At 44.6% G+C, this 25054-nt stretch overlaps 1 protein-coding gene across 1 annotated transcript in view; it reads right to left on the bottom strand.

Annotated features, from left to right (window-relative positions):
- Window positions 1-566: 566 nt before the first annotated feature.
- The window catches only part of TECRL (trans-2,3-enoyl-CoA reductase like), a 41641-nt gene continuing 17153 nt past the window's right edge, over window positions 567-25054 (bottom strand). The window contains exons 5-12 of the mRNA XM_081884319.1: window positions 23838-23953; window positions 20984-21089; window positions 15491-15563; window positions 12077-12120; window positions 10740-10797; window positions 8871-8956; window positions 3962-4007; window positions 567-759 (exon numbers count right to left, since the gene is read on the bottom strand). Of these exons, the coding sequence (XP_081740445.1) occupies window positions 632-759; window positions 3962-4007; window positions 8871-8956; window positions 10740-10797; window positions 12077-12120; window positions 15491-15563; window positions 20984-21089; window positions 23838-23953 (657 nt within the window). The 3' untranslated portion in view covers window positions 567-631. The remainder of the gene's footprint in view (window positions 760-3961; window positions 4008-8870; window positions 8957-10739; window positions 10798-12076; window positions 12121-15490; window positions 15564-20983; window positions 21090-23837; window positions 23954-25054) is intronic.

Below are 25054 nucleotides of genomic sequence, written 5' to 3'. Positions count from 1 at the left end.
AGCAGTGAGGTTACAAGGAACCAGGCAGAGGGCCTTCTCGGCAGTGGCACCCGCCCTGTGGAACGCCCTCCCATCAGATGTCAAGGAAATAAACAACTCTCTGACTTTTAGAAGACATCTGAAGGCAGCCCTGTTTAGGGAAGTTTTTAATGTTTGATGTTTTATTCTGTTTTTAATCTGTTGGGAGCCGCCCAGAGTAGCTGGGGAGGCCTGGTCAGACGGGCAGGGTATAAATTTATTATTATTATTATTATTATTATTATTATTATTATTATTATTATTATTATTAGTCCAACACGGCACCTGCAGATAGGGGGAGGTCCACAGGGGGACCAAATTCCTACTAGCAGTGGCTCCAGGGGCAGAAACAGTCTAACCTGCTCCCGATACCTCTTTGGAGCTGGAGATGGCAAAGACGGACCATGTGACATTTTGTATGTATAGCACATGCTCGCTGTTAACTTAAAATAGTGCTTTGGATCCTGGACCCAATATTTGCATTTCACTTAAACAAAAAACTTAAATGTAGGTGTGTGTGAAAGCATCCTATTCCATAACTAAACAAATCAAATTTCTGTTGTTGTTGTTTTACTTTTTATGCTGGATCTTCACAGGCCGTTTCTGCTTGCATTTACAGTATAAATGGAATCATGGCTCTTTTTCTCCACCTGTATGTAGCACACTTCTTTAGGTAAAGTTGATGCTTCTTTCGGGCCCATTGAGCCATCTGGATAGCCATTAGTAACGCAAAAACTCCAACTGAAGAGAGAGGGAAGAAAAAGACTGCTGATCTCCAGGTATCGACAGTGGCATGTCAGAAGAATCATTTCCTACCTAACCACATAATGAAGAAGACACAAAACATAACATACTTGTTTAAAGCATATGACCAAGTCTTGCCCTTCTCTATCTGTGCAGGAATAGCTTCTGGAGGGGGTATAAAAGTTCTTCTTTTTTTAATTGAGTCCAGCAGCTGCAGATTATCTTCCTTCTTCCTCATGAGTGAGGTTTAGAGATGGGAGGAAGACTCATGCTGCCAGTCATGATCTCCCTTGTTCTGTTTGAGATTCAATTCAGGTCATATCCTACTTTGAGGGGAGTCCTTAAGCACAACTTCTTGGTTGAGACATTAGGGAAAATGCTGAACCTGGGCATGTGAAGGAACAGCTTGGGTGAAGAAGACATCTGAAGGCAGCTCTGTATAGGGATTTTAAAAAATGTTTAATGCTTTATTATGCTTTTGAATTATGGTGCTGGAGAAGATTATTGAGAGTCCCATGGACTGCAAGAAGGTCCAACCCATCCATTCTGAAGGAAATCAGCCCTGAGTGCTCACTGGAAGGACAGATCCTGAAGCTGTGGCTCCAATACTTTGGCCATCTCATGAGAGGGAAAGACTCCCTGGAAAAGACCCTGATGTTGGGAAAGATTGAGGGCACAAGGAGAAGGGGACGACAGAGGACAAGATGGTTGGACAGTGTTCTCGAAGCTACTAACATGAGTTTGACCAAACTGTGGGAGAAATGCGAGGCAGGAGTGCCTGGCATGCTCTGGTCCATGGGGTCACGAAGAGTCGGACACAACTAAATGACTAAACAACAACAACATCATCATCATCCCTTGCTTTTTCCTGTAGGACTAATTGCAGTCGTTAACAGTTGTTAACCGGTTTACCATACCCATTGAGTCAATTTCCCATCTCCTACTACCCTTCTGAGAAAAAAACCCACCCTCCCACTATATAATAAGGGTCTGGTGACTTCTGTTTCAGTGCATCTGAAGAAGTGTGAGTGCACACGAAAGCTTATACTCAGAACAAATTTAGTTGGTCTCTAAGGGACTACTGGACAATATTTTAATTTTTTAATTTATTTCGGCTGCGTCAGACCAACACAGCCCCCTACCTGAACCTACCCTATCTGTGCGGGAATAGCTTCTGGAGGGATTGTAAGACCTTTTTTTTTTAATTGAGTCCAGCAGCTGCAGCTTTTCTTCCTTCTTCCTCATGAGTGAGGTTTAGAGATGGGAGTAAGACTCATGCTGTCAGACATGATCTCCCTTGTTCTGTTTGGGATTCAGTTCAGGCTCATGGCCACCTCAGCTCCTTGGGGTTATAGCAGAATCTCTAGAGCCAAGGTGTAACCAGTCTTGGGTAGGGTATCTTCCAGGGAGGCACACTGGGGTGCCCACTAGGATATGCCAACTTTGCTTGCTCCTAAAAAATGTGCTGGGGTCAGCTATGGAGTTCTTCCAAGGAAATGTTCATCCTGTTCTATCCACCAAAAATGTGGCAGAACAAAACTTGTGGCTTCCACCCATCTCTAAAATTAATTTACACAAGGGGTAGCCACTGTAATGCCCTTCAATGCAATGTGGACTCCAATTCCCATCAGCCTCAGTCAACATGGCCAATGGTCAGGGAAGATGGGAAGGCAACACGTTGACTACCACTGATTTACATATGGATAGTGGGCATCATCCAAGCAAGATGAATATAATCCAGTCAAAGGTAAACATGCTCCTCTCCCACTTATTTCACTGGGAGTTCATTCCTAGTTCTCTACAACTGAAGTTAATAAAGGTTCTTAATCATCTGGTTCAGGTACATTATCAGTGCTGCAAGCGCAATCTTAGCACAAGGAAACTAGAGGGGCATATTTTGAATTCCAGTGTTAGCAGGGGCAAGCAGAAATACACAGTGGAAAAAATATATATTTCATAAAAGGGGTATGGGCTTTTTTAATGAATTTGATAGGTTTATCAACAAAGATTTAGCTCAGGGGTCAGCAATTTTTTTCAGCAGGAGGCCAGTCCACTGTCCCTCAGACCACAAATAACCCAGAGATGCATTTTAAACAAAAGGACACATTCTACTCATGTAAAAACACGCTGATTCCTGGACTGTCCGCGAGCTGGATTTAGAAGGCGATTGGGCCAGATCCGGCCACTGGGCCTTAGCTTGCCTACCTATGGTTTAGCTGATTGGTTAGTGGTGCCAATTTTAATCAGCAGGGCTAAAAGTTTGTTTCTTTTGCTTTCTGTTTCACAATCATGGTCGGGAAAGAAAAGGAAAACATTACAGATTTCCATTCCTTCGTACAACATTTGAAAAGTTCTGTCCATTACAGTTCAAGTTATGCTGCATGATCTTCCTTCCAATGTCTCAAAGGTTAAACAGAGACATGCTTTTTTAAGCATGGTAGAAGTGAGGTGGACGCACACCAAGCCTGTAAACAAATGTGCTTAAATGCAGTGCACTTCCATCACACTTACCGTATTTTTCGCCCTATAGGACGCACCGTCCCATAAGGCGCACCTAGTTTTTTTTGGGGGGGGGATAAAGGGGAAAAATTATTTTTCCCCCAGGCACGGGGCTGGGGCAGGGGAGGCCCGCCCGAGCTTCCCCCGACCCCAGCCCCCAAACAGGCAGCTCTCTGCAAGCCGTGGGAGCCCAGTGCTGGCTCCCGCTGCTTGCGGAGAGGTCCGCAAAGCCTGGACGCGCTGAGCTCAGTGCGCGCAGGCTTCAGCATGCAGGCCACTCTCCGCAAGCAGCGGCAGCGCTCCCGCTGCTTGTGGAGAGGTCCGCAAAGCCTGGAGAGCGAGAGTGGTCGGTGTGCACTGACCCCTCTCGCTCTCCAGGCTTCACCGAAAGCCTGTATTCACCCCATAGGACGCACACACATTTCCCCTTCATTTTCGGAGGGGAAAAAGTGCGTCCTGTAGGGCGAAAAATACGGTAAATGTATATTGATAATATACATTATATTTAAATTCATTATTGAAAAGATGATCAACCACAAATAGTTGACTCAGTTAGGATATGTAATACTTATAATTTCTACTTCAATTGCAGAAGTTAATTCTAAGCCACGCTGATCATTTTTCTCATCTAGAATGTTTTCTGGGTGATGGGGAACAAGCTTATTCAAAGATCCCAGCTGGAAACTATTTCTGCTCTTACCTGGCAATGTTTGTGTCATCACTGTAAAGCTCATCCAAGAGCCAATCTGTTGCAAATGAAAAAAAAATCACAGTTCACTTAACGATAAACAGCTGTCTCTCTTATACAAAGTCTTGCCAACCCCTGACTCCAGCAGTGCCAGCCCTTCCATTTTGAATACATTGGTAATTCCCCCAAGTAAAATATATATATATATAAAGGTAAAAAGGTAAATGACCCCTGGATGGTTAAGTCCAGTCAAAGGCGACTATGGGGTTGCGGAGCTCATCTCGCTTTCAGGCCGAGGGAGCCGGCGTTTGTCCACAGACAGCTTTCCAGGTCATGTGGATTAAACCACTTCTGGCACAATGGAACATGTGACGGAAACCAAGGCGCATGGAAATGCTGTTTACCTTCCTGCTGCAGTGGTACCTATTTCTCTACTTGCACTGGTGTGCTTTCGAATTGCTAGGTTGGCAGAAGCTGGGACAGAGCAACGGGGGCTCACCTTGTCATGGGGATTCGAATTGCCAACCTTCTGATCGGCAAGCCTAAGAGGCTCAGTGGTTTAGACCACTGTGCCACCCACGTCCCAAGTAGCAATTTCCCCCAAGTAGCAAAGCACTGGTAGGTGAGTGGACATAAAGGTGACAAAATATGCATCACAGGTCTGTGAGTCTATGACGTACAATCAAGCTAGAGCTGTGATCTCCCGGAGACTGAGTGACATTGCCAAACAAGAGGACATAGCCCAGGTAAAACCAGGGATGTTCCATGGGGACCAGATTTATTGGACCATACCAGCCCCCTACCTTGCAGAAATCCACTATGTGGAATACCGCAGACTTCTTACAGCGGCTAGATTAAATGTCCTTGACTCTGCGATATTGTGGGGAAGGTACAGGGGAGTACCATACGCCCAGAGAACCTGTCATTGTGCCATGGGTGTGGCTGAGTCCACCGAACACATTCTCTTCACTTGCCCTTCTTATGCAGAGCTTAGACAAAATTTTATAGACCCACTCCTATGTCAATTTAGCTTCCTACCCGGAGAAAATCAGGTTTTACACTTGCTGAATAATGTCACTAGAGCTATACCTTCCTTGTTGGCCAAATTTCTTTTTTTAGCTTTTAAGCGTTGCAAGACTATAACTGACTGTATTGATATGGGGCTATCTGTTTAGCCCATTTTAGTGTTGGCTAAGTTCTAAAATCTTCCTGGATGTTTTAACTGTGTATTGACAAACGTACTTTTTTCTGACTGACGGTCGAATAAAAAGGATGATGATAATGCATCACAGGTGGGAGGAGATTTGGAGTGGAGCTGGATTCTACTAGAACTATTGTTACAAAGGCAGACCCAGGAAGGTTAAGGGTCCAGTTTGTGAAAATGGATTTCAAAGCTTCACTCAAGAAACCAGGTTGCTGTTCTCCTTAGCATCCTTGCTGGAACCACAAATTAGCTGTTGCCTTATGAAGGCAAACCATGCACATTACCAAAGAGCTTCAACAGAGCTCGCTGGATCAGGCCAATGACCCATCTAATACAATAATAATAATAATAATAATAATAATAATAATAATAATAAAAAAAAAAAAAATATTTATACCCCGCCCTTCCCGGTTCAAAAACTGGGCTCAGGGCGGCTAACAACTAATTTAAAACACTTTAAAACACATAATTATAAAACCAGCATGAAATACAGTATAAAAAATGAATAACAACAAAATTCAAAAATAAAAAATCAATTGCCGTATTTTTCGCCCTATAAGACACACTTTTCCCCCTTCAAAAATTAAGGGGAAATGTGTGTGCATCTTATGGAGCGAATGCAGGCTCCTTGTCTTCAGCGATAGCTACGGGAAGCCTCCGAAGCGCAGAGGGAGAGCTCCCTCCGTGCTCCAGAGGCTTCACGTAGCTTTCGCTGAAGCCACCTGAAGCCCGCAGAGTGCAGCGGGAACTCCCGCTGAGCTCCGGAGGCTTCAGGCAGCTATCCGCAAGCCTTTGGAGCGCAGCAGGAGTTCCCGCTGTTCTCCGAAGGCTTGCGGATAGCTGCCTGAAGCCTGGAGAGCGAGAGGGGTTGGTGCACAACGATCCATCTTGCTCTCCATGCTTCACTTCTCTGGAGAGGCGCTGCACAGTTTTCCCTCTCTTCGCAGCGCCCCTTCAGCGAAGCAAGAGGAGAAATGGAAGGGGCTCTGTTTCTCCTGCTGCTTCACTGAAGGGGCGCTGAGCAGAGAGGGGGAGATTTTTTTCTCTCCTGTTCTCCCTGTCCTATGGTCCGGTGCGTCCTACAGAGCGAAAAATACGGTAGATAATCCCCAGGGCTAACTGACTGAATTGGTCCTACTTGGGCCAGCGAGGAAGCCATGGGAGAATTAGCTGTGGGGTCTCAGAGTGAGTAATCTTCATAAAAGGGGAGGGGGAAGGAAGAGAAGGGAAATAAAAGATCAGGCTGAATTCAAATTAAAGGCTAGGCAGAATAGTTCTGTCTTACAGGGCTGATGGAAGGAGGTTAAATTATGAAGGGCCCTGGTCTCATGCAACAGAGCATTCCACCAGGTCGGAGCCATCACTGAAAAACTATGGTTATTCATGGACCTTAAGGTCCTCTGCGGGGCATGACAGGAGAGGCTGTCCCGTAGATTATGTTCTTACAGTAGCTAAACACATGCTTATGGGAAACCAAAACGCAGGACCTGAGCACAAGAACATTTGCTTCTCCTGTGGTTTAAAGCAAGTGGAATTCAAAAGCTTTGCTGCCTCCATCTGTGGAAGAAGAGTATAGCCATCCTGGCTTGTAGCCATTGATAGCCGTCTCCTCCATGAATTTGTCTAATACTCTTTTAAAGCCATCAAAGTTGGTGGCTGTCAGAGCTGCCCCTAGGTCCCAGCTCACAGAGGACCAACGCCAGGTCGTCGTTATGTACAAAAGTCTTTATTGAAGTTCAGCTTCCATTCCAAAGCCGCGGCGCGCAGCTCTACGTCTTAAACCTAGACCGTCGAAGTCCCGTCTGAATCTCCTCCCCCCTGACACCAGTTTAAGATCCTAGCCCTGCTCCACCTCTTCCGTTGCTCTCTCCTCCTCTGGGTCCTCCTGCCCGCTGTGGCATTCCCCTTTCTGGACTCTTCTGACGCTGAGTCACCTGACTCCTCCCCCTGCCTCCGGCGGGCTTTAGGACCTGGTTCCCAATCCTCATTCTCTGTTGTCCCGCGCTCCTGTACATTTGAACTTGTCTCTCGCGCCAACCCAGTGACCTTCCTCCTGACCGTTATACTGCTCCTGTCACTGCTTCCCTCTTCCAGGAGGCTCGCTGGACTTGACCTCCCCTCCTTTGCCTGACTCTCCGATGGAGGCGTGGCCAGCCCTGACTCATCTTCTCTCCCTGGCGGGGAATACGCTGGCCCCGCTACCTGGGACTCTTCCCCCCCACTACGCTCTGGTGGGGAAGCTGGTCCTGATCTCCAACTGCTGCTCTGGGAGTCCCCGCTGGCCCCTTGCTCCTGGAGCGTCCCTCTTGGGGCCCCCCTTGCCCTGGCCATAGGCGCCTCCTTCTGTGAATCTTCCGATTCGCTGGAGAGGCTCATGGAATCTCTCGGGCCACTGTCATCTTCTCCTACGCTCCCCTCGGATTCTTCCCCTTCGCTCTCCATCTCCTCTCTTCCCTGCGCCTCTGCTCCTGAGCCCCTGACAGTGGCCATCCTTGGCCCCCTGGGGGAAGTGAGTTCCATAGTTTACCCATATGCTGTGTGAAGAAGTACTTTGCTTTATCTGCCCTGAATCTTCCAACAGATTCAGGACAAACCATCTGTGACGTTAACATATATGAGAGAGTGCTGGAGGTGAAATAGTTAAACAGGTTACCCAATTGGAACCCAGGGGGTAGAGTCAGAGGGACTATAAAACCAGCTCTGGGAGGGGCAAAAGGGGGAGTTCATTGGGAGTTGGGTGGTTGGTTGGAGTGGGAGTGAATTGAGAAAGAGTCTATGGGTAGGTTGAGTTAGTGTAGCGAAATAAGCTGAGTCAGGAACAGTTAGGGGCTAGGAAGACAAGGAAATATCTGAGAGGTGGTTTAGTGAGGGAGAGCAGGTAGCGGAAGTTATAGGTCTGGATAGGCACCCCATGACTGTAATTGACCGATACCATTTATGAAACCACACGCTTGTTAAACTGCAATAAATAAACAGAGGTTTATGTTCCAATTTAACCCTGACTGGACTCAGTATTGTACCAGGTAGGGTCTGGGTGGTGGCAGCGAGAAATAAAGTGGTGGCACAGGGATCAATAGATGGTGAAACGTTCAGGGACGCTGTGTGGTCGCCACACCATTTTTATTTTATTTTTATTTTTTTGTAAAACAAGCTCATTTTATAAGCCAACACCTTTTTCAAAGACAGCTCCTCTGGAAGCCGTGAGCGACCTGGATCAAAGCAGAACTCACTGTGAGATATCTGTAAGGTGTTTTGGGTTTTTTTTAGTTTTTTAAATATTTTATTTTTACCAACCACCAAAACACAAACAGTGAAACCCTCCAGGCGGCTGATACATTGAGGATACATATTCAATAATATACATATCCAATAATATTCAATAATAAAATATTCAAATCAACCATATGCACACTTCTATATACCTTAACACTCCTCCCTCCACAAGGTTTATTTAACTTTTAACATTTTAATTGCCCCAAATTGTTCAAACCTGCCCAAATTATTCAATATCTTCTCAAACCAATTCTCCTCTCTCTCACTGAACCTAAACTCTTTAATTCTATGTATCTTCACAGTTAGGTATTCTAGTGAGATATCTGTAAGTGAATTAAAAGTACTTACAGTTTTTGCTTAGCTAGCTGGCACAGATGCAAGGCAAGAAGGGGGAAAATAAAATAATAATAATAATAATAATAATAATAATAATAATAATAATACCTCATATGTATAGTTTGGGCAGGAAACAAACAGAAACAACCATGTGAAAGGATTGATTGATGGGCTTGGGAAAGAGCCTTTATTGCCTATAAGGAAAAGAAAAAAGACCAATATTTCATTATAACAGTTTGAGGAATGAGAAGTCAATTCCAGCCTATGAATTTCTATCGTCTACTGACCACACTACAGATAGAAATCAGCTTCAAACACATTTTAACTGTGACAGCTTCTGAACCAAGGATCCCTGATATGGAAAGGACTAACAAAAGGATTCTTCTCACATTCACAATCTTAGTTACCAGGATTTGAGTGGTTGGGGGGAAGGACTATTTTAAACAAATTGCAAAGTGTTTTAAATCGTGTGGCGTAGATGCAGAATGCGGTACTCCCACCATAGGGAACTGGCAGCAAAATAATTCTAGCATAGCGTATTTCCTACTAAAGAGCAGCACATGGTATTGCTGCTGTAAGAGCTTGTCAAATCTGATGTGGGAATTCTAAATCAGAGTAGACCCACTGAAATTAATAGACACTATTAACTTGGGTCCATTGATTTCAATGGGTCTGCTTTGAGCTGAACGTGGTTGAATGTAGGGATCGAGGGACCTGTCAAATCTCTCACAGTTTCTCAGTGTCCCAATGTTAAATTCGGTTGTCAATATTTTGCAGCAATTTGCAATTAAAAAAAGAATCAATCAACATTTTTGCATGAATTTCTCCGAATAAACACATTTTAATATGCTGTTTGTTTGTTTTTTGCAAGCAATTTCCCTTAATGGTTTTTTGTAAACATTGTGTGGTTAAAGAACTTCAAAACAAAATTCAGACTGGTGAAAATTTCAAAAATAGATGTGTTTCGGTTCACATACCAGTATGAATTTGATAGATTTTGTTTTAAATGAGTAGTGAATCACATTTGTCCTCCATTCCTATATATCTGTAATAAATTATGTTTCCAAGTATGCTAAACTCTGGCTTGTCCTCTTGCTGCCTAGTCCCTTTCCTGGAAATTTAAATTTCTACTGGGCCAAAGTATGACTCTAGGTTAAAGGCCATTGTATTGGGATATGCGTACTTTGAGTGTTCTTATGTAATCGTATACATATGTAAATAAGGACACATGATGAATGTTCACAGACTTGCCCCCAAATGAATTATTGTGAAAATTAGGAAATATTTAAGGGGCACCAAATCTTGTCCTTGCTCAGGGTGCCAAATTAACAAAGTTCTGAGGAGATTTCACCCCTCCCATACCCAAGAATCTCCTGATCATCTCCTGAGGTCTCTGCTGACTCTACAGAGAGGAGGAGCAATGTACTGCTCTCTACTTAATTAGTCAAGTGAGTGAGTCTCTGTGTGTGAGAGAGAGAGTCAGTGTGTCGGAGAGTGAGTGCAAGAGATAGTATTTGGAGATAAGATTGCTGCTAAGAGCAGCTGCAGGCACTCAGAGTAGCATTGATGTATGCTCAGAATATTTAACTCTGTATATAGTTTGTATTATAGCTGTAGTTATAGAATAAAAGAAGATACTTTACAGAGCTGCTCTCTGAGTGGTTTATACTCTGCAAGACTCTGCGAAACGCTGCTGCGCAATGACTGCATTATTGAGACAGTGAATCCGGTGCTCTCAGCTCCAAGCTGTGAGTCCACAGCACTGTGACCAGTTCCTGTGGGAAAGGAGGTCTCCAGCAGTGCTACCCAGCTCGCCTAGCCCTGTCGGGGCTGTAGTGCATGAGTCCAGTTGGTACACTGGCTCAAGGGCGATGCTGACAAGTTCACCCCTGGATATGGTCACTTGAATTTCTACCCCAGACAGACAGAACGTTAGGAGGATTATCATAGGTAAGCAATTGGAAACAGACTACAGACCTGATTGGTTTTGATGGACTAATGCAACATTGATAAAATGATTCCCAGCTTCACACAACTGAAAAAAATAATAATGCAAAAATAAAAAAGCATTAGATTTTCAGGCTTTAACTGTAGAATCATAAATTTAGCTTGTCCCCACAATGATGGGGAAGATGAAGGTGCTTTATGCACCACTCTGAGATCCCTTGAGAAGAAAGGCAGTCTAGAAGAATGCCTAAATATAAAATAAGATCAGCCAGGGAGAATCGCATCAAATTTTCCATTCACACCCACTGGGAGAGATAGGAGGACCCACACAGAGCTTTCACGATTTGAAAGAACATGGGCATCAAGAAAGGAAAATATACTGCTCACACATTGCAGAGCCCTGGTAACATCAACAACAAGGTGACTTGCGCAAATGACCTCATCCATTTCTTGAATCGATGTCCCAGTCCTCAGAGAATTTACTTTGAAGTATAACCCTTAGATATCAATGGCATTTACTTTCAAGAATGTCGGACTACCCAGCCTACGTACAAGCCACCAGCCAATATCTGTTCCCTGCCAGATGCTTCACACACATACACAATTTTTACAGTCTTAGGCAGGCAGCAGAGCCAAGAGATTTACGAAGTCTTGAATACACTGCTATCCATCACTAGCGGACTATATTTGGCTTTGATGGTCATACATTGTGCAAGCCTGATCCAGAGAGGAATCATGGAAGATGTATTTTAATAGTGAAGGTACGGAGAGTTTTGTCATCTTTTTGCAGGCAGACTTGTTGCCCAGGTTCACAATTGTCTCATTTGGAATGTACCCTTGTGTACATAAAATATTAAGAAATAAAGGAAAATTGGCACGCTAGGTTGTAAGAAAGTATTAGAAAGTATATTAAAGGTAATAATTATAAGTGATATATGATTTTAGCTTAGCTGAAATCTGAGTGGAATTAGGTCAAATTTACATTCTAAGTTAAACTAATTTAAGAATGTGTGTGTGTGTGTGTGTGTGTGTGTGTGTGAAGTTAAATCTGTAATGACATTTATGAATTTAATTAATAAAAGTCAGAATGGCAAAATGAAAAAGGGTAAAAAGAAGAAGAAAGTTCTGATCTGGCTCGCAATGCAAAAGGAGATTCTGTACATGCACTAACAAAGGAGCATCAGGCTGTTTTTGCAAGTGCAAATACATATTCACCAAGGAAACAGCACAAAAAATGAAAGTGTCTCCCTTCTTAGTTCACCTGTCTTGGGAGAGTATATGTAAAAGTCTGTGTGTGTGTGTGTGCGTGTGTGCGTGTGTGTGTGTTTGTGTGTGTGCGCCACATTCAACTTCCTGCCCATACATACCAGAAACACAAGGGCAGAAATAGTAACTTGCTTGTTCCCAAACGCTAGAAAACAGAATGAAAACATAATTAGGACTCAGATATACAGCGGCAATTAAAACCTTTCAAGTGTGTTGTAAGGTGCATTATACAAGATGGCAATGGTATGGCAAATTCAATATATTTTTCAAAGTTTTTTTTTTTTAATAAAAGCATTTTCACAATGTTTTCTATGTGTCTAGATCCCACCTTAGTCTTACATATACAGTGCTATCTCTACTTACGTTCATCTCCGGTTACGTATCCTTTGGGATAAGTACGTGGCAAACCCGGAAGTATTTTTCCGGGTTTCGCTGCGCACACATGCACAGAAGCAGTCTATGCACCTCATGCATGCACAGAAGCGGCACCTTCCAGTTGTGAATTCCTCGGGATCGGACTGGAGCTCCGGAACGGATCCGGTTCGCAACCAGAGCTACCACTGTAATGTGAAGTCCACTTAAGCCTTTCTTTGGTTATACAGTCGACCCTCCAGATACGAACTTAATTCGTTCCAGGGGTCTGTCTGCAACCTGAAAAGTCCGTATCTGGAGGCACTGCTTGTGTGTATGTGTGAGGTGTGCAGGGTGCTTCTGCTCTTGCGCATGTGGCGAAACCCGGAAGTATAAACTTCCGGTTTGCTGTGTTTGCAGCCCAAAGTTTACGTATCCGGAGGGATACATAAGTACAGGTAAAACTGTGTAGTGAATAGGCCTTGTTCGCCTTAGAAGCCTCATCTTTAGACATCTCTGGAGTTTTTTCACGTGTGCCTCTCCTTATGAAGCAATGCCTCGCAAACTCAGGCAGGAACCTGTCAGGGAACTGCCATCGGAGCTAGAGGTGGAGGCAAGGCTCCAAAGTGATGCTGGAGAAGGGCCCAGCAGGGAGAGAGGCAGCTCATCGGCTGGGGAAGGAAATCAGCGTAACACCAGGGATAAAGGGGGGCAGATGGGGGAATCGGCGAGGGGGCTCCAGGACTCCTCGCCAGAGACCAGCGGGGAGAGCACGGGTCCTCCGCTGCCCACACCCTCCCTGCGCAGAAGACTTCCGCGCAGGGAGAGTAGGCGGAGACTTGGCATCAAAGAACTTCTTTGCTGGAAGAGGTTCAAGAAACGCCCACTGACGGATTCTGCTAGCGACTGAAACAGCCACGAAGTGAAGGGCTGTCCAGACAGAAAAGGTTTAACCAGGCAACCTAGCCAGGAGTGGCAGCAACTTACGCACGAGCAACCCCTATAACCATCACAGAACCAAATTCATTTCACATGTTGCCTAACTATGAAACTTCTATTGCTATGTCTCTTTATAGAGAAGACTATTATACTGCCACAGGTTTCCAAAAGAAGGTTGCATATTTCAGAAAAACTATTTTGGAGCAAAAATATTAATTTTTTAGAAATCTGACAGTCACCCCAGAATTTAAATTAAACTCCAGATTGGATCATGTCCTGCAGACCCTGAATCACAGTGATGGCATCCCTATAGCATCCCATAGTGATGACATCGGTCCAGTATACCTGAAGAAGCGTCTCCATCCCCATCGTTCTGCCCGGACACTGAGGTTCAGTACCAAGGGCCTTCTGGTGGTTCCCTCACTTCGAGAAGCCAAGTTACAGGGAATCAGGCAGAGGGCCTTCTTGGTAGTGGCACCCGCCCTGTGGAATGCCCTCCCACCAGATATCAAAGAGAAAAATAACTACCAAACTTTTAGAAGACATCTGAAGGCAGCCCTGTTTAGGGAAGCTTTTAATGTTTAATAAGTTATTGTATTTTTGTGTTTTGTTGGAAGCTGCCCAGAGTGGCTGGGGAAACCCAGCCAGATGGGTGGGGTATAAATAATAAATTATTATTATTAATAATAACATGCCAGGGCCTGGCGGTGCCTTTGGTGCCTTTGAACCCTCACCAAAACTGCCCTTCCTCAATCATGCAACTTAAGAAATGGAGAGGGGTCCAAACAATTCCATGACAGAGACTGAAGTCTGAGATGCTACAACAAAGCTCTGAATGCAATGATATACACTCAATGCAGTTTTTAGCAGAGCTGAGTTCTCTTCATTTCTAGTTTCGTCAGAAGCTGTGGTGAAATACTGTCCTTAGCACATCTTAGGAGGGTCTAATCTGGATCTGACTGAGAATCTGAATAGTTTTAAAACTAGAATGTCAGAGAGGGGGCTAGTTTAACCTCCCCCCCCCCCCCGTGTATTAGTTTATTATAATATGCAAGGCATATGAACAGCCTCCCGCTTTTATAATAAAGTGGTACAATCCAGAATTTGTGGGATATCAATGCAATCTCTCTCCATGTCTCTGCATGGCTCCTGCATGTTTTGCTCCAAGAGACAGAAAATGCTGTCAGCATCTTATGAAAATATATTGATTTCCATGTATAAGGTCTCCTAATTCACAACTAATTTTACCCTTGTGGGCTTGTTGGGATGAGGGAAAGTTACACCCCAACTACAATATGGTCTGAATTCATCCTCTGTCAATTCTCTAGAGTGGGGAATGTTATCCACTCCGATTCTCTCCTCAGCACGGGGACAGTATTTTTTACTGACCCTTCACTGGGTTGGATTCTAAAGCTAGACCTCTGCATTCCTTCCCTCCTTTCCCATCTAATATCTGAAACGTTGCTAGAAATTTCCATCCTGTTTTGGTGTGGAATTCTGAAATCCTGACTTGAAAAAAGGAAAAACAGCCCCTAATAATAATAATAATTATTATTATAATAATTATAATTATACCCTGCCCTTCCCGCTTTAAAAACTTGGCTCAGGGTGGCTAACAGCAAATATAAAACATTGATTAAAATGTGACTTTAAAACAGCATAAAATATAACATAAAATGCAGCATCAATATCAATAAAATTCAAATATTCAGGGGGTCATTTTTTTGGGGGGGGGGGGGAGAACCCAGTCAGTAGACATCTAATGATCACCAGGGCTAACTGGCCAAGTCCTCTTAGGGCCAGCAAGGAGACCAGGGAAGAATTTAAATGTGTAGTCCCAGAAAGGGATTCTTCATAGAAGAGGAAAGGGAAAAGGGAATAGAGGATCAGGCTAATGCAAATTGAAGGCCAGGCGGAATCGCTCTGTCTTACAGGCCCTGCAGAAGGAGATCAAGTCCTGCAGGGCCCTAGTCTTGTGGGACAGAGCATTCCACCAGGTTGGAGCCGTCACTGAAAAAGCCCTGGCCCTGGTAGAGAATAGCCTGGCTTCCTTAGGGCCTGGGACCTTTAAGCTATTATTATTCATGGACCTTAGGGTCCTCTGCATGACATACCAGGAGAGGCGGTCCCATAAGTACGAGGGTCCTAGGCCTCAAACTCTAGAGGCCAATTCTTGTAGCGCGAGACAAGTTTCTAGTGCAACACGTGCCCTTTGCATTACTTACATGGAGGAGTGTACTGCGGGTGATTGATGTAGTAAGCAAGCCAAGACGTGAACCCCCAGTAAAAAGTGCAACCCTGTAATGAGAACATAGAGATGATGAAAGGATATACCAAAATGAACTACTGTCTCCACAGATACACACATCTGTTTATTGGATGCTGATGCTCTGGTAACTGGTTGTCAGGGACTGGACATCAGAGGAGGAATTGTGGAGACACCCCCCCCCTTCTCCTGAATCTTCCTGAGAAGAGGAGGATAGTATAGATCAGGCTTCCTCAACCGCGGCTCTCCAGATGTTTTTGGCCTACAACTCCCATGATCCCTAGCTAGCAGGACCAGTGGTCAGGGATGATGGGAATTGTAGTCTCAAAACATCTGGAGGGTTGAGGTTGAGGAAGCCTGGTATAGATTTACAATGGTGGTTTGCAGAGGGTCACACCTCAGAGATAGAAGAGGGGCAAAGCTGGGAAATAATGGGAAAAGGAGAGCAGGAACAGCTGGCTGACACATTATCACTAGAGAGCATTCCAGACCTCCCTTCACCCAGAACCAAGTGGTCAATGAAAGTAGGAGAGCAGAGAGCCCAGAGGCAATTGTCCGTATGCAGACACCGTAAGGGGGCTGGGGGCTGTTGATGACTGAGAAGTGAAGGGGGGGGAGGAGATTACTTGGAGTAATGCCATTACCCAAGAGATGTCTACGTCTCTCTGTGTGAATATGGAATAAAAGACCTTGGTAAGAGCTTCTTGTTTTTCCATTACTGGCAGCCTGCCATGAGGGAGGGAGAGCAGATTCCCTGAAGCCTGACACTGGTAGTCCTTCCTCACTCTGCTGCCCTGACTTTGTGACAAGTCCTTTCCAGTAGAGAGGGCTTCTCCTGGCTCCTTGTTGTTTAGTCATTTAGTCGTGTCCGACTCTTTGTGACCCCATGGACAAGAGCATGTCAGGCACTCCTGTTTTTCACTGCCTCCCGCAGTTTGGTCATGCACACTTCTTCAAATACACTGAAACAGAAGTCAACAGACCCTTATATATAGTGGGAGGGTGTGGTAAGGTTTTTCTCAGAAGGGTAGTAGGAGATGGGTGATTGACTCAATGGGTATGAAAAACCTGCTGATGACTGTTAATGCCTGCAATTAGTCCTACAGGAAAAAGCAAGGGTTGCTGTTGTTTAATCATTTAGTCGTGTCTGACTCTTCATGACCCCATGGACCAGAGGACGCCAGGCACTCCTGTCTTCCACTGGCTCCAACAGTTTGGTCAAACTCATGTTGGTAGCTTCGAGAACACTGCCCAACCATCTTGTCCTCTGTCATCCCCTACTCCTTGTGTCCTCCATCTTTCCCAACATCAGAGTTTTCTCCAGAGAGTCTTCTCTTCTCATGAGGTGGTCAAAGTATTGCAGCCTCAGCTTCAGGATCTGTCCTTCCAGTGAGCACTCCTAGCACTTGCCTATTCACTAGTTCAATCCTCCCTAACCTACAGTGCTCCAAATGTTTTGGACAGCAAATTTCATCAGCACCACCCAGCATGGCCAATTGGGAGCTGTAGCCCAACAACACATGGAGGGCACCAGGTTGGGGAAACCTGCCTTATTCTTACTCAACCCAAGTCTCCCTGAATTTTCCCTCTACTCAATCACATTGCTGCTGAGATTCCCCTCGGGTTTTCCTGTTCTTCTTTGGCTCCCTCAAGCAATATCAGAGATAAACCCCTGGGGTCTTCTCCAGTATGGGCTGCTCTCTGAACTCTCAGATTCCAGACTCTGTCCCATAATGTCCATTAAGTTCCATACCCCATACATGCTCACTTGACCACTTAGATCCCCAGAACTTTCCCTGTTACATGTGCCACATAATACTTGCTCCGCACTTGTAAGAAATCAATATTTTAGTATGGCAGCACCTACACTTTTGGTTTAGTAAAAGGCTGCCCAGGCACGTCAAAGGTTGGCATGTGTTTTAATCTTTTTAGGCGTTTTAGTTTAGGTGAAAGAGGGCCATCCTTGTGGATGCTCCCAGACTTTGAAACTCAGTCACTAGAGAAGTTGGACTGCTGTCTTTCTGATGGAAGGTGAAGACTTTCTTGTTCCACCAGGATTTTGAGAACTCACTGCTTTTAATGAAGGGGCAGGCGCCATGCTGTTTTTATTATAATTATTTGTATGGTCTTAATATATATATATTATGTGCATATATACAGTTTTAATTGTATCCATGTTTAATTGTTTTTTAGTCATTGGTTTCCCCCCTAAATGGGACACAGGTGGCGCTGTGGGTTAAAGCCTCAGCGCCTAGGACTTGCTGATCGAAAGGTCGGCGGTTCGAATCCCTGTGGCGGGGTGCGCTCCCGCTGCTCGGTCCCAGCGCCTGCCAACCTAGCAGTTCGAAAGCACCTCCGGGTGCAAGTAGATAAATAGGGACCGCTTTCTAGCGGGAAGGTAAACGGCGTTTCCGTGTGCAGCTCTGGCTCACCAGAGCAGCGATGTCACACTGGCCATGTGACCCGGAAGTGTCTCCGGACAGCGCTGGCCCCTGGCCTCTTAAGTGAGATGGGCGCACAACCCCAGAGTCTGGCAAGACTGGCCCGTACGGGCAGGGGTACCTTTACCTTTTACCTTCCCCCCTAAGTTTTTAGCTATTTTTGTTTTAATCTTTAAACTGCCTTGAGTCCCTGTCAGGGGAAAAGGTGGGGTATAACAACAACAACAACAACAACAATAATAATATACTGTTGGTTTTAATTATCTTTTTAATGTTTTTACATGTTTTTAATGGTCATATTGATAATTTTAATGTTGTGTTTTGTAAACCACTCAGGAGTTTTATTATAATCTGGTAGTATTTAAATTTTGCCAAGTAGATAAAATACTCAACAGAGGAGCAAGAATTGTTGTAACTATTCTCCTTTTCAAGAAAATGCACTTTTAAAGTTTGCCTAGCAACAGCAGAGGCTGAGAAACAGTCCCCATTGTGATGTCATAATGCTTTGCAGCCAACTCAGTCTCTGCTGGTCCCAGCTATTCAGTTGGATGTGCAATCTCTTTGATAACGCTGCTGTCACCTGTTGTGCCACAAAACCCCACCAGGCTCTTCAAGTGAACAAGATGATGCCTTTTACAGATGAGAGGAAAATGAAGACTCTGTTTCTCCTACCACTTTTACTGAGCTGGGCTTTCACTATATCACTCCTTATCAAGTCACCTGTCACTTTTCTGCAAGCCATAACAACCTTGCTATGACAGCTGGCACAGCAGACCTTTTGAGGGTGAGAAGCTTGCAGTCCTCGTTTTGGTGGGGAATGGAGACAGCATCTTTCTCCATCTCCCAGGCCACCTCAAAAGGGGATGAAGTGGTGAAGAGCAGAAGGCAGAGCACAGAATCCAAGGAGAGGGGTCCCTAGATCTGAGTGAAAGGAGAGTCCTTGGAAGGTACGTAGTCTAGAGTGCAACCTATATTGTAGGAGGAAACTCCCTGGGCTGCAAGGCAAGGATATACAGGAGGAGGACATGAAGGCATCTATGTACTCCCCAGAGTATGGATTGAAGCTCGTTCCATTTGCTGGCTCAACCCTAATGGGAGAAAACATCCTCTCGGAGGGCACTTCAGCTGGGACCCAAGAAGGTACTAGACAAGCCTCAAGCACTGCATCAATTTAGCTAGTGAAATATTTCTAAGGATAACTCTACAATAAAGAAAAAATTAGAGGTGTGGGGAGGGATGAACTATCATTCTTGGGAAGGATATCGGTCATTATAATTAATATATTGCCAAAAATGTTGTTTTTGTTTGAATCTATACCCTTGATGCAGGTCACTTCAGAGAATGGCAAAAAGATATTACCAGATTTATCTGTCAGGGAAAGACTATTTATGTCTTGGATATTATTGGCCCAGAGATGGAAAGAAGATAAAGTCCCTACCTAAGAAGAACGGCAGATTGAGTTGATGGATTATGCCGAAATGGCAAAAATGACTGGAAGAATCAGAAACCTGGAAGTTCAAAATTTTAATAAGGAATTGGGAAAATACATAATTTACCTTAAAAACCATTATAAATAACTAAAATCATTGGTAGGATTGGAATAACACTTGTGGTTTAATGTTGAATTTTGGATATAATGGAGATGTAAAAGATTTGGATTGATATAAAAGATGCAGGAGGAAAGGGTTAATATAAGGACCCACAAAGGGGAGGAAGGAAGTTCAGGAGATTCCTTGGAATCTTGTTTTTATGTTGATTGTTGGATAATTGATTGTAAAATTTTAAAACACGAAAAACTATTTAAAAAAATAATAGTTAAAGGTGCCCAGCACAAAAGATATTGAATTTACCAAAAAGAAAGAAAAAAAGCTAGTGATTCTCACCCCCCGCCCCGCCCCCCAATGGAAAACATCTCCTAACCTGGAATCCCTGCTCTTATAAGTGTCTGGAGACTGGTTGCAGTTACTGGTGAAGGAAAGGCAACTTTTTCAGAATGACCGCTCCCCACTTAAAACGGGGGGCACCCTTTGCGTGGACGCGTGCAGCCCCTAGATCTGGAGCGGCCCCAACAGCATAGGCTCGGCTTTGCCTTCCCTCAGGTGGGATACCTGGAGGTCTCTGCCTACCTCAGTCAGTTGTCCAATCCCACCTGGGGGAAGAGTTGCCAAGGAGACCAGGCCAGGTAGGGGAGGGATTACCTGCCCACACAATAGAGGGAGGATCTTACGTGAATCATCTCTCCCAACCGTAATATGGGAATAGGAGTAGTGGCCTGACTTTTGGGGTTGTTGTAACCATCACCGAGATAATGTTCCTAAAGCAGTGGAGTGGCAGCAGACTGACTGGGAAAGAAGAGAGAGGCCTGAGGGCATCAACACCAGGCAGGTGAGTTGCGTGGCAAGGTGCCGGGCCGCGCAGTTTCCCCAGAAACAAACGCACAGACAAGAATATGTTGGGTTAATGGGATAAATTAGGCCACAACTTTATCGATTATAGATGTGAGAGGGTTGGCTTAGGCAACTGGGTGAAGGAAGACTATATCCTGACTCCTGCCTGTCTGCAGGAAGTCTCAAGGGTCAACCACAATAGGGAGAGCCCTATGATATACATCAATTAAGAGCACCCCCAGGATCACCGTTGGGGTCATGGCATGGCCCTAGCCCACAACCAGCCTTCAGACAGGAACCACACCCCCGGATCCCTTTAACGGGATGCCCCTCCCATGACAAGGCTTACCCAATGCCCAACCTTACAAAGTTGTGACGATTGCTACTGGGTAGGCGAAAACCAAAAGGCTGGTGCCAATTTGCCAAGCGGAAAAATTCCTACCCGGCTCCGACAACCAGGTGAGTGACATTAGTCGTAGCACATATTCACTTATCACGTAGCACATATTCACCATTCATTCATTTGTCTGCAATATTTACTGTATAGGCTGCTCTGCAACAAAGTTCTCAGAGTGGCTTTTCTCAATCAGTTCTACGGTATAATATGTTACATATGAAAATCACCTTGATCATATTTTTCAGGGGAGTGTGCCCTTCCGAAATCTTATGCACAAAGAGTGTCTCCAGTAGATGCCTGGCATAGTGTAAACAATGACAGAAGCAGGCCAGGCTGCAGAAATTAGAAAGAGAAGGGAGTAAAGGTTAAAAAAATCCAAGCAAAAAATTCATTGCAATGTTTGATGTAGCCATCTTTAAATCTCACCTACTACCCTGAACTGGTTAAGAGGCTTGCTTTCTCCCATTAACTCAATAGGTTATCTTAGAGAAGCCATCCACAATCTGCATTGTATAGGTCAGGTATGTCCAACTCCCAAGAGACAGCGATCTACTCAAAGTATTAAAATACTGGCAGCGATCTACAGATGGTCATTGCCAGCCAAAGTTGTTGAACTTTTTTTAAGGGGAGACAAATCAGTTGTGGACGTTTTTCTTTTTTGGGGGTGGCGGGACTTTTGCAAACAGACCCGCAATCGACCATGATCTACCACTGACACCCCGCGATCGACCGGTAAATTGCGATTGACCTGTTGGACATGCCTGGTACAGTCATACCTCTTGTTATGTTTGCTTCATGATACGTTTTTTCAGGTTATGTCCGGCAGCACATAAGGGTTACTTCTGGGTTTCACCACTTGTGCATGTGCAGATGTGGCGAATCATGACCCACATGTGTGCAGACATGCAGACACAGGTTGTGTTCCTTTCAGGTTGTGAACAGGGCTCCAGAACGGATCCCGTTCGCAACCAGAGGTACCACTGTATAGGTTAAATATTCCTCAAGATCTAAAAAGTCCACCAGTCAAGACCTCACCCTCCTTGAACCTCTCTAAAAGGGAAAGAATATGCACTAGAAACTTCATATCATAAAGTCTGGTTTCCCCTTATGGTGTTAGGGTTGTAAGGCATGTACGAGGAACATATTGGCTTTTGTGATCCTTCCAGGGTAGAAGGCGGCATCTTGTTATTCTGTAGATCCATGGAAAGTCATGTTCATTGCCATTTCCAAAAAACTGATTCATACATGTTGCCATGGGTGATGGGAACCCCTCAGACTTTGCTACTGCTTGGGGGACATTTATGATTTATATGACCAAACAATCTCATCGTTGGCACATTCCCACTAAATATGCGTTCATTTGCCAACATTCATGATTATTTGATATGTTTGGTATAAATGTGAACCTTGTTTTCCACCATGGAATATATTTTCATTATCTTGTAGTTTTTATTCTTCTTGCTTTTATGACTGTTTTTGTGATTACTTTTAGCTTGATTTTTGTTTGCAATTATATGCCTATGTTTAAAGGGGGGGGGTCTAAAAATCTTGCATAAGCTTATGGGCTCAAGTTTTTCCTTTACACATATTACCCAGCATAAAATTCATAAATAAATACAGATTTGAAGGGTGGGTGTGTTTGTAAATGACATGGCTAACCCATCCATGAATCCAGTGCTTTTTTTAAAAAAAAATGTTTAGGGGTATTCTCATTCCGTCTGAGTCTCAGGATACACCTGACAGGAAATGAGGCCGCCATCGGGGGTTGCAGCAACGGAAATGCCGAATCACCGTGCTCTTAAACACAACTGATGATTCACCATGCTAGAGAAGAAATTAAAATTTTGATTTTTTTAGTTCTCCTGTTAGATTCGGGACGCAGGTGGGACTGTGGGTTAAACCACAGAGCCTAGGACTTGCTGATCAGAAGGGAATCATTTTATCAATGTTGCATTAGTCCATCAAAACCAATCAGGTCTGTAGTTTGTTTATAATTGCTTACCTATGATAATCCTCCCAACATTCTGTCTGTCTGGGGTAGAAATTCAAGTGACCATATCCAGGGTGAACTTTGGTAATTTGGTACCCCGAGTAAGGACAAAATTTGGCGTCCCCTAAATATTTCCTAAAAGGGACACAGGTGGCGCTGTGGGTTAAACCACAGAGCCTAGGAATTGCCGATCAGAAGGTCGGCGGTTCGAATCCCCACGACAAGGTGAGCTCCCGTTGCTCAGTCCCTGCTCCTGCCCACCTAGCAGTTCGAAAGTACATCAAAGTGCAAGTAGATAAATAGGTACCGCTTTCTAGCGGGAAGGTAAACGGCGTTCTGTGTGCTGCTCTGTGCTGCTCTGGTGCCGGTTCGCCGGAGCAGCTTCGTCACGCTGGCCACGTGACCCGGAAGTGTCTGCGGACAGCGCTGGCTCCCGGCCTATAGAGTGAGATGAGCGCACAACCCTAGAGTCTGTCAAGACTGGCCCATACGGGCAGGGGTACCTTTACCTTTACCTTTAAATATTTCCTAAAAGGGACGCGGGTGGCGCTGTGGGTTGAACCACAGAGCCTAGGACTTGCCGATCAGAAGGTCGGCAGTTCGAATCTCCATGATAAGGTGAGCTCCCGTTGTTCGATCCCTGCTCCTTCCCACCTAGCAGTTCGAAAGCACATCAAAGTGCAAGTAGATAAATAGATACCACTCCGGTGGGGAGGTAAACGGCGTTTCCGTGCACTGCTCTGGTTCGCCGGAAGCGGCTTAGTCATGCTGGCCACATGACCTGGAAGCTGTACACCGGCTCCCTCAGCCAGTAAAGGGAGATGAGCGCCGCAAGCCCAGAGTCGGTCACGGCTGGACCTAATGGTCAGGGGTCCCTTTACCTTTACCCTTACCCATTAGATTCATAAATGTTGAGGGGTATGCGTACCCCTGCGTACCCCCAGGGGGAAAAAGCACTGGATGAATCAGATTGAGGCAACCATGGTATACCACCTCCACTAAACCTGATTAACTCACATGTTTGTCTGTCTTTGCTCTAAGAGGGCATCATCACATCATATCATCCTTGAGCACAGACCATTCTTACTCACTGAACTACAGGATGGCGTAGACTTCTTGCGCTCTCCTTTGCATCGTAAATACTTGAGAGGCGAAGGTAAAAGAGCAGATAGATTAGAAGAGGCCCAGTATATTCGGTTAGGAAAACCTGGAAGAAGAAGATAGAAAAAAGGGCATCTGAAGCCAATGCGATCATAGAGTGATATTTTCCTGTGCAGCCTTAATAGCATCTGGTAAATGCCAAATGGCTAGGGTATAAATAATAGCATTATTATTATTATTATTATTACTGTATTATTATTATTATGGAATGGGATGTCCCTATTTTCATTGGAAGGTATGCATGCATTCAAAATCAACAAGTCTGTTTAAGTTCACCTTTAGTTGGGTAAATTCAAGGTGTTGCTATTAGTATATAAAGCCCTTGAACCAGTTTACTATAATAATAATAATAATAATAATAATAATAATAATAATAATAATAATAATAAAAAATATTTTTATTTATATCCCAGCCTCCTCGGCCAAAGCCGGGCTCAAAGCAGCTAACATCATGCAAGTAAGACAATGCATAAGAACAAGCGATCAATAAATTAAGATACATCCCACAATTAATTCAAACAAATTAAAATTAAAACTGGACAAGTGGCAATCTTCAGGTTAAAATTAAAGGCGGTTACCAACTGTTTCCACTGATATTATAAGCACCTGTGAGCGAGCCTTACTCCTTACTCATTGCCTTACTCCTTATGTACCCAATCAACTACTTCAGTTTGTGCTGATATTATTCAGAATGAATAGTGCCCCTTCCATTCCATATTTACAAGGTATCAGTCCTCTGCTTTGGCTCTTTGAAGTTTTCAGGGCCTGCTAACAACCTTTTTTGTTTAGGCAAGCCTACCCAGATACATAGTTTTAACACAGAATTTTAACATGGAATTACTGTATTTTTCGGCCCATAGGACGCACCGGCCCATAGGACGCACCAAGGTTTTTTGGGGGGGAAATAAAGAAAAAAGAATTATTTTCCCCCCCCAGGCGCTTGTGGGGCCGGCAGCGGAGAGAAGCGCTCTTCTGCCCGCCTGCAGACCAGGTCCGGGGACAGCGCGAAGAAGCGCTGCGCCTCCCCACTGTCCCCGGAGCTTGCGGGGCTGGTGGCGGGAGAAGCCTCCAAACCACATCGGGAGACAGCGGGATGGCGGCGTTCCACCTCCCCACTGTCCCCCGACCTTGTGGGGCTGGCGCTGCG

This window comes from Podarcis melisellensis (genome assembly GCF_964234715.1).
Source record: "Podarcis melisellensis genome assembly, chromosome: 13".
NCBI lineage: Eukaryota > Metazoa > Chordata > Lepidosauria > Squamata > Lacertidae > Podarcis > Podarcis melisellensis.
Note: the sequence above shows the minus strand (reverse complement) of the source record. Positions and strands in the feature narration are given on the sequence as shown.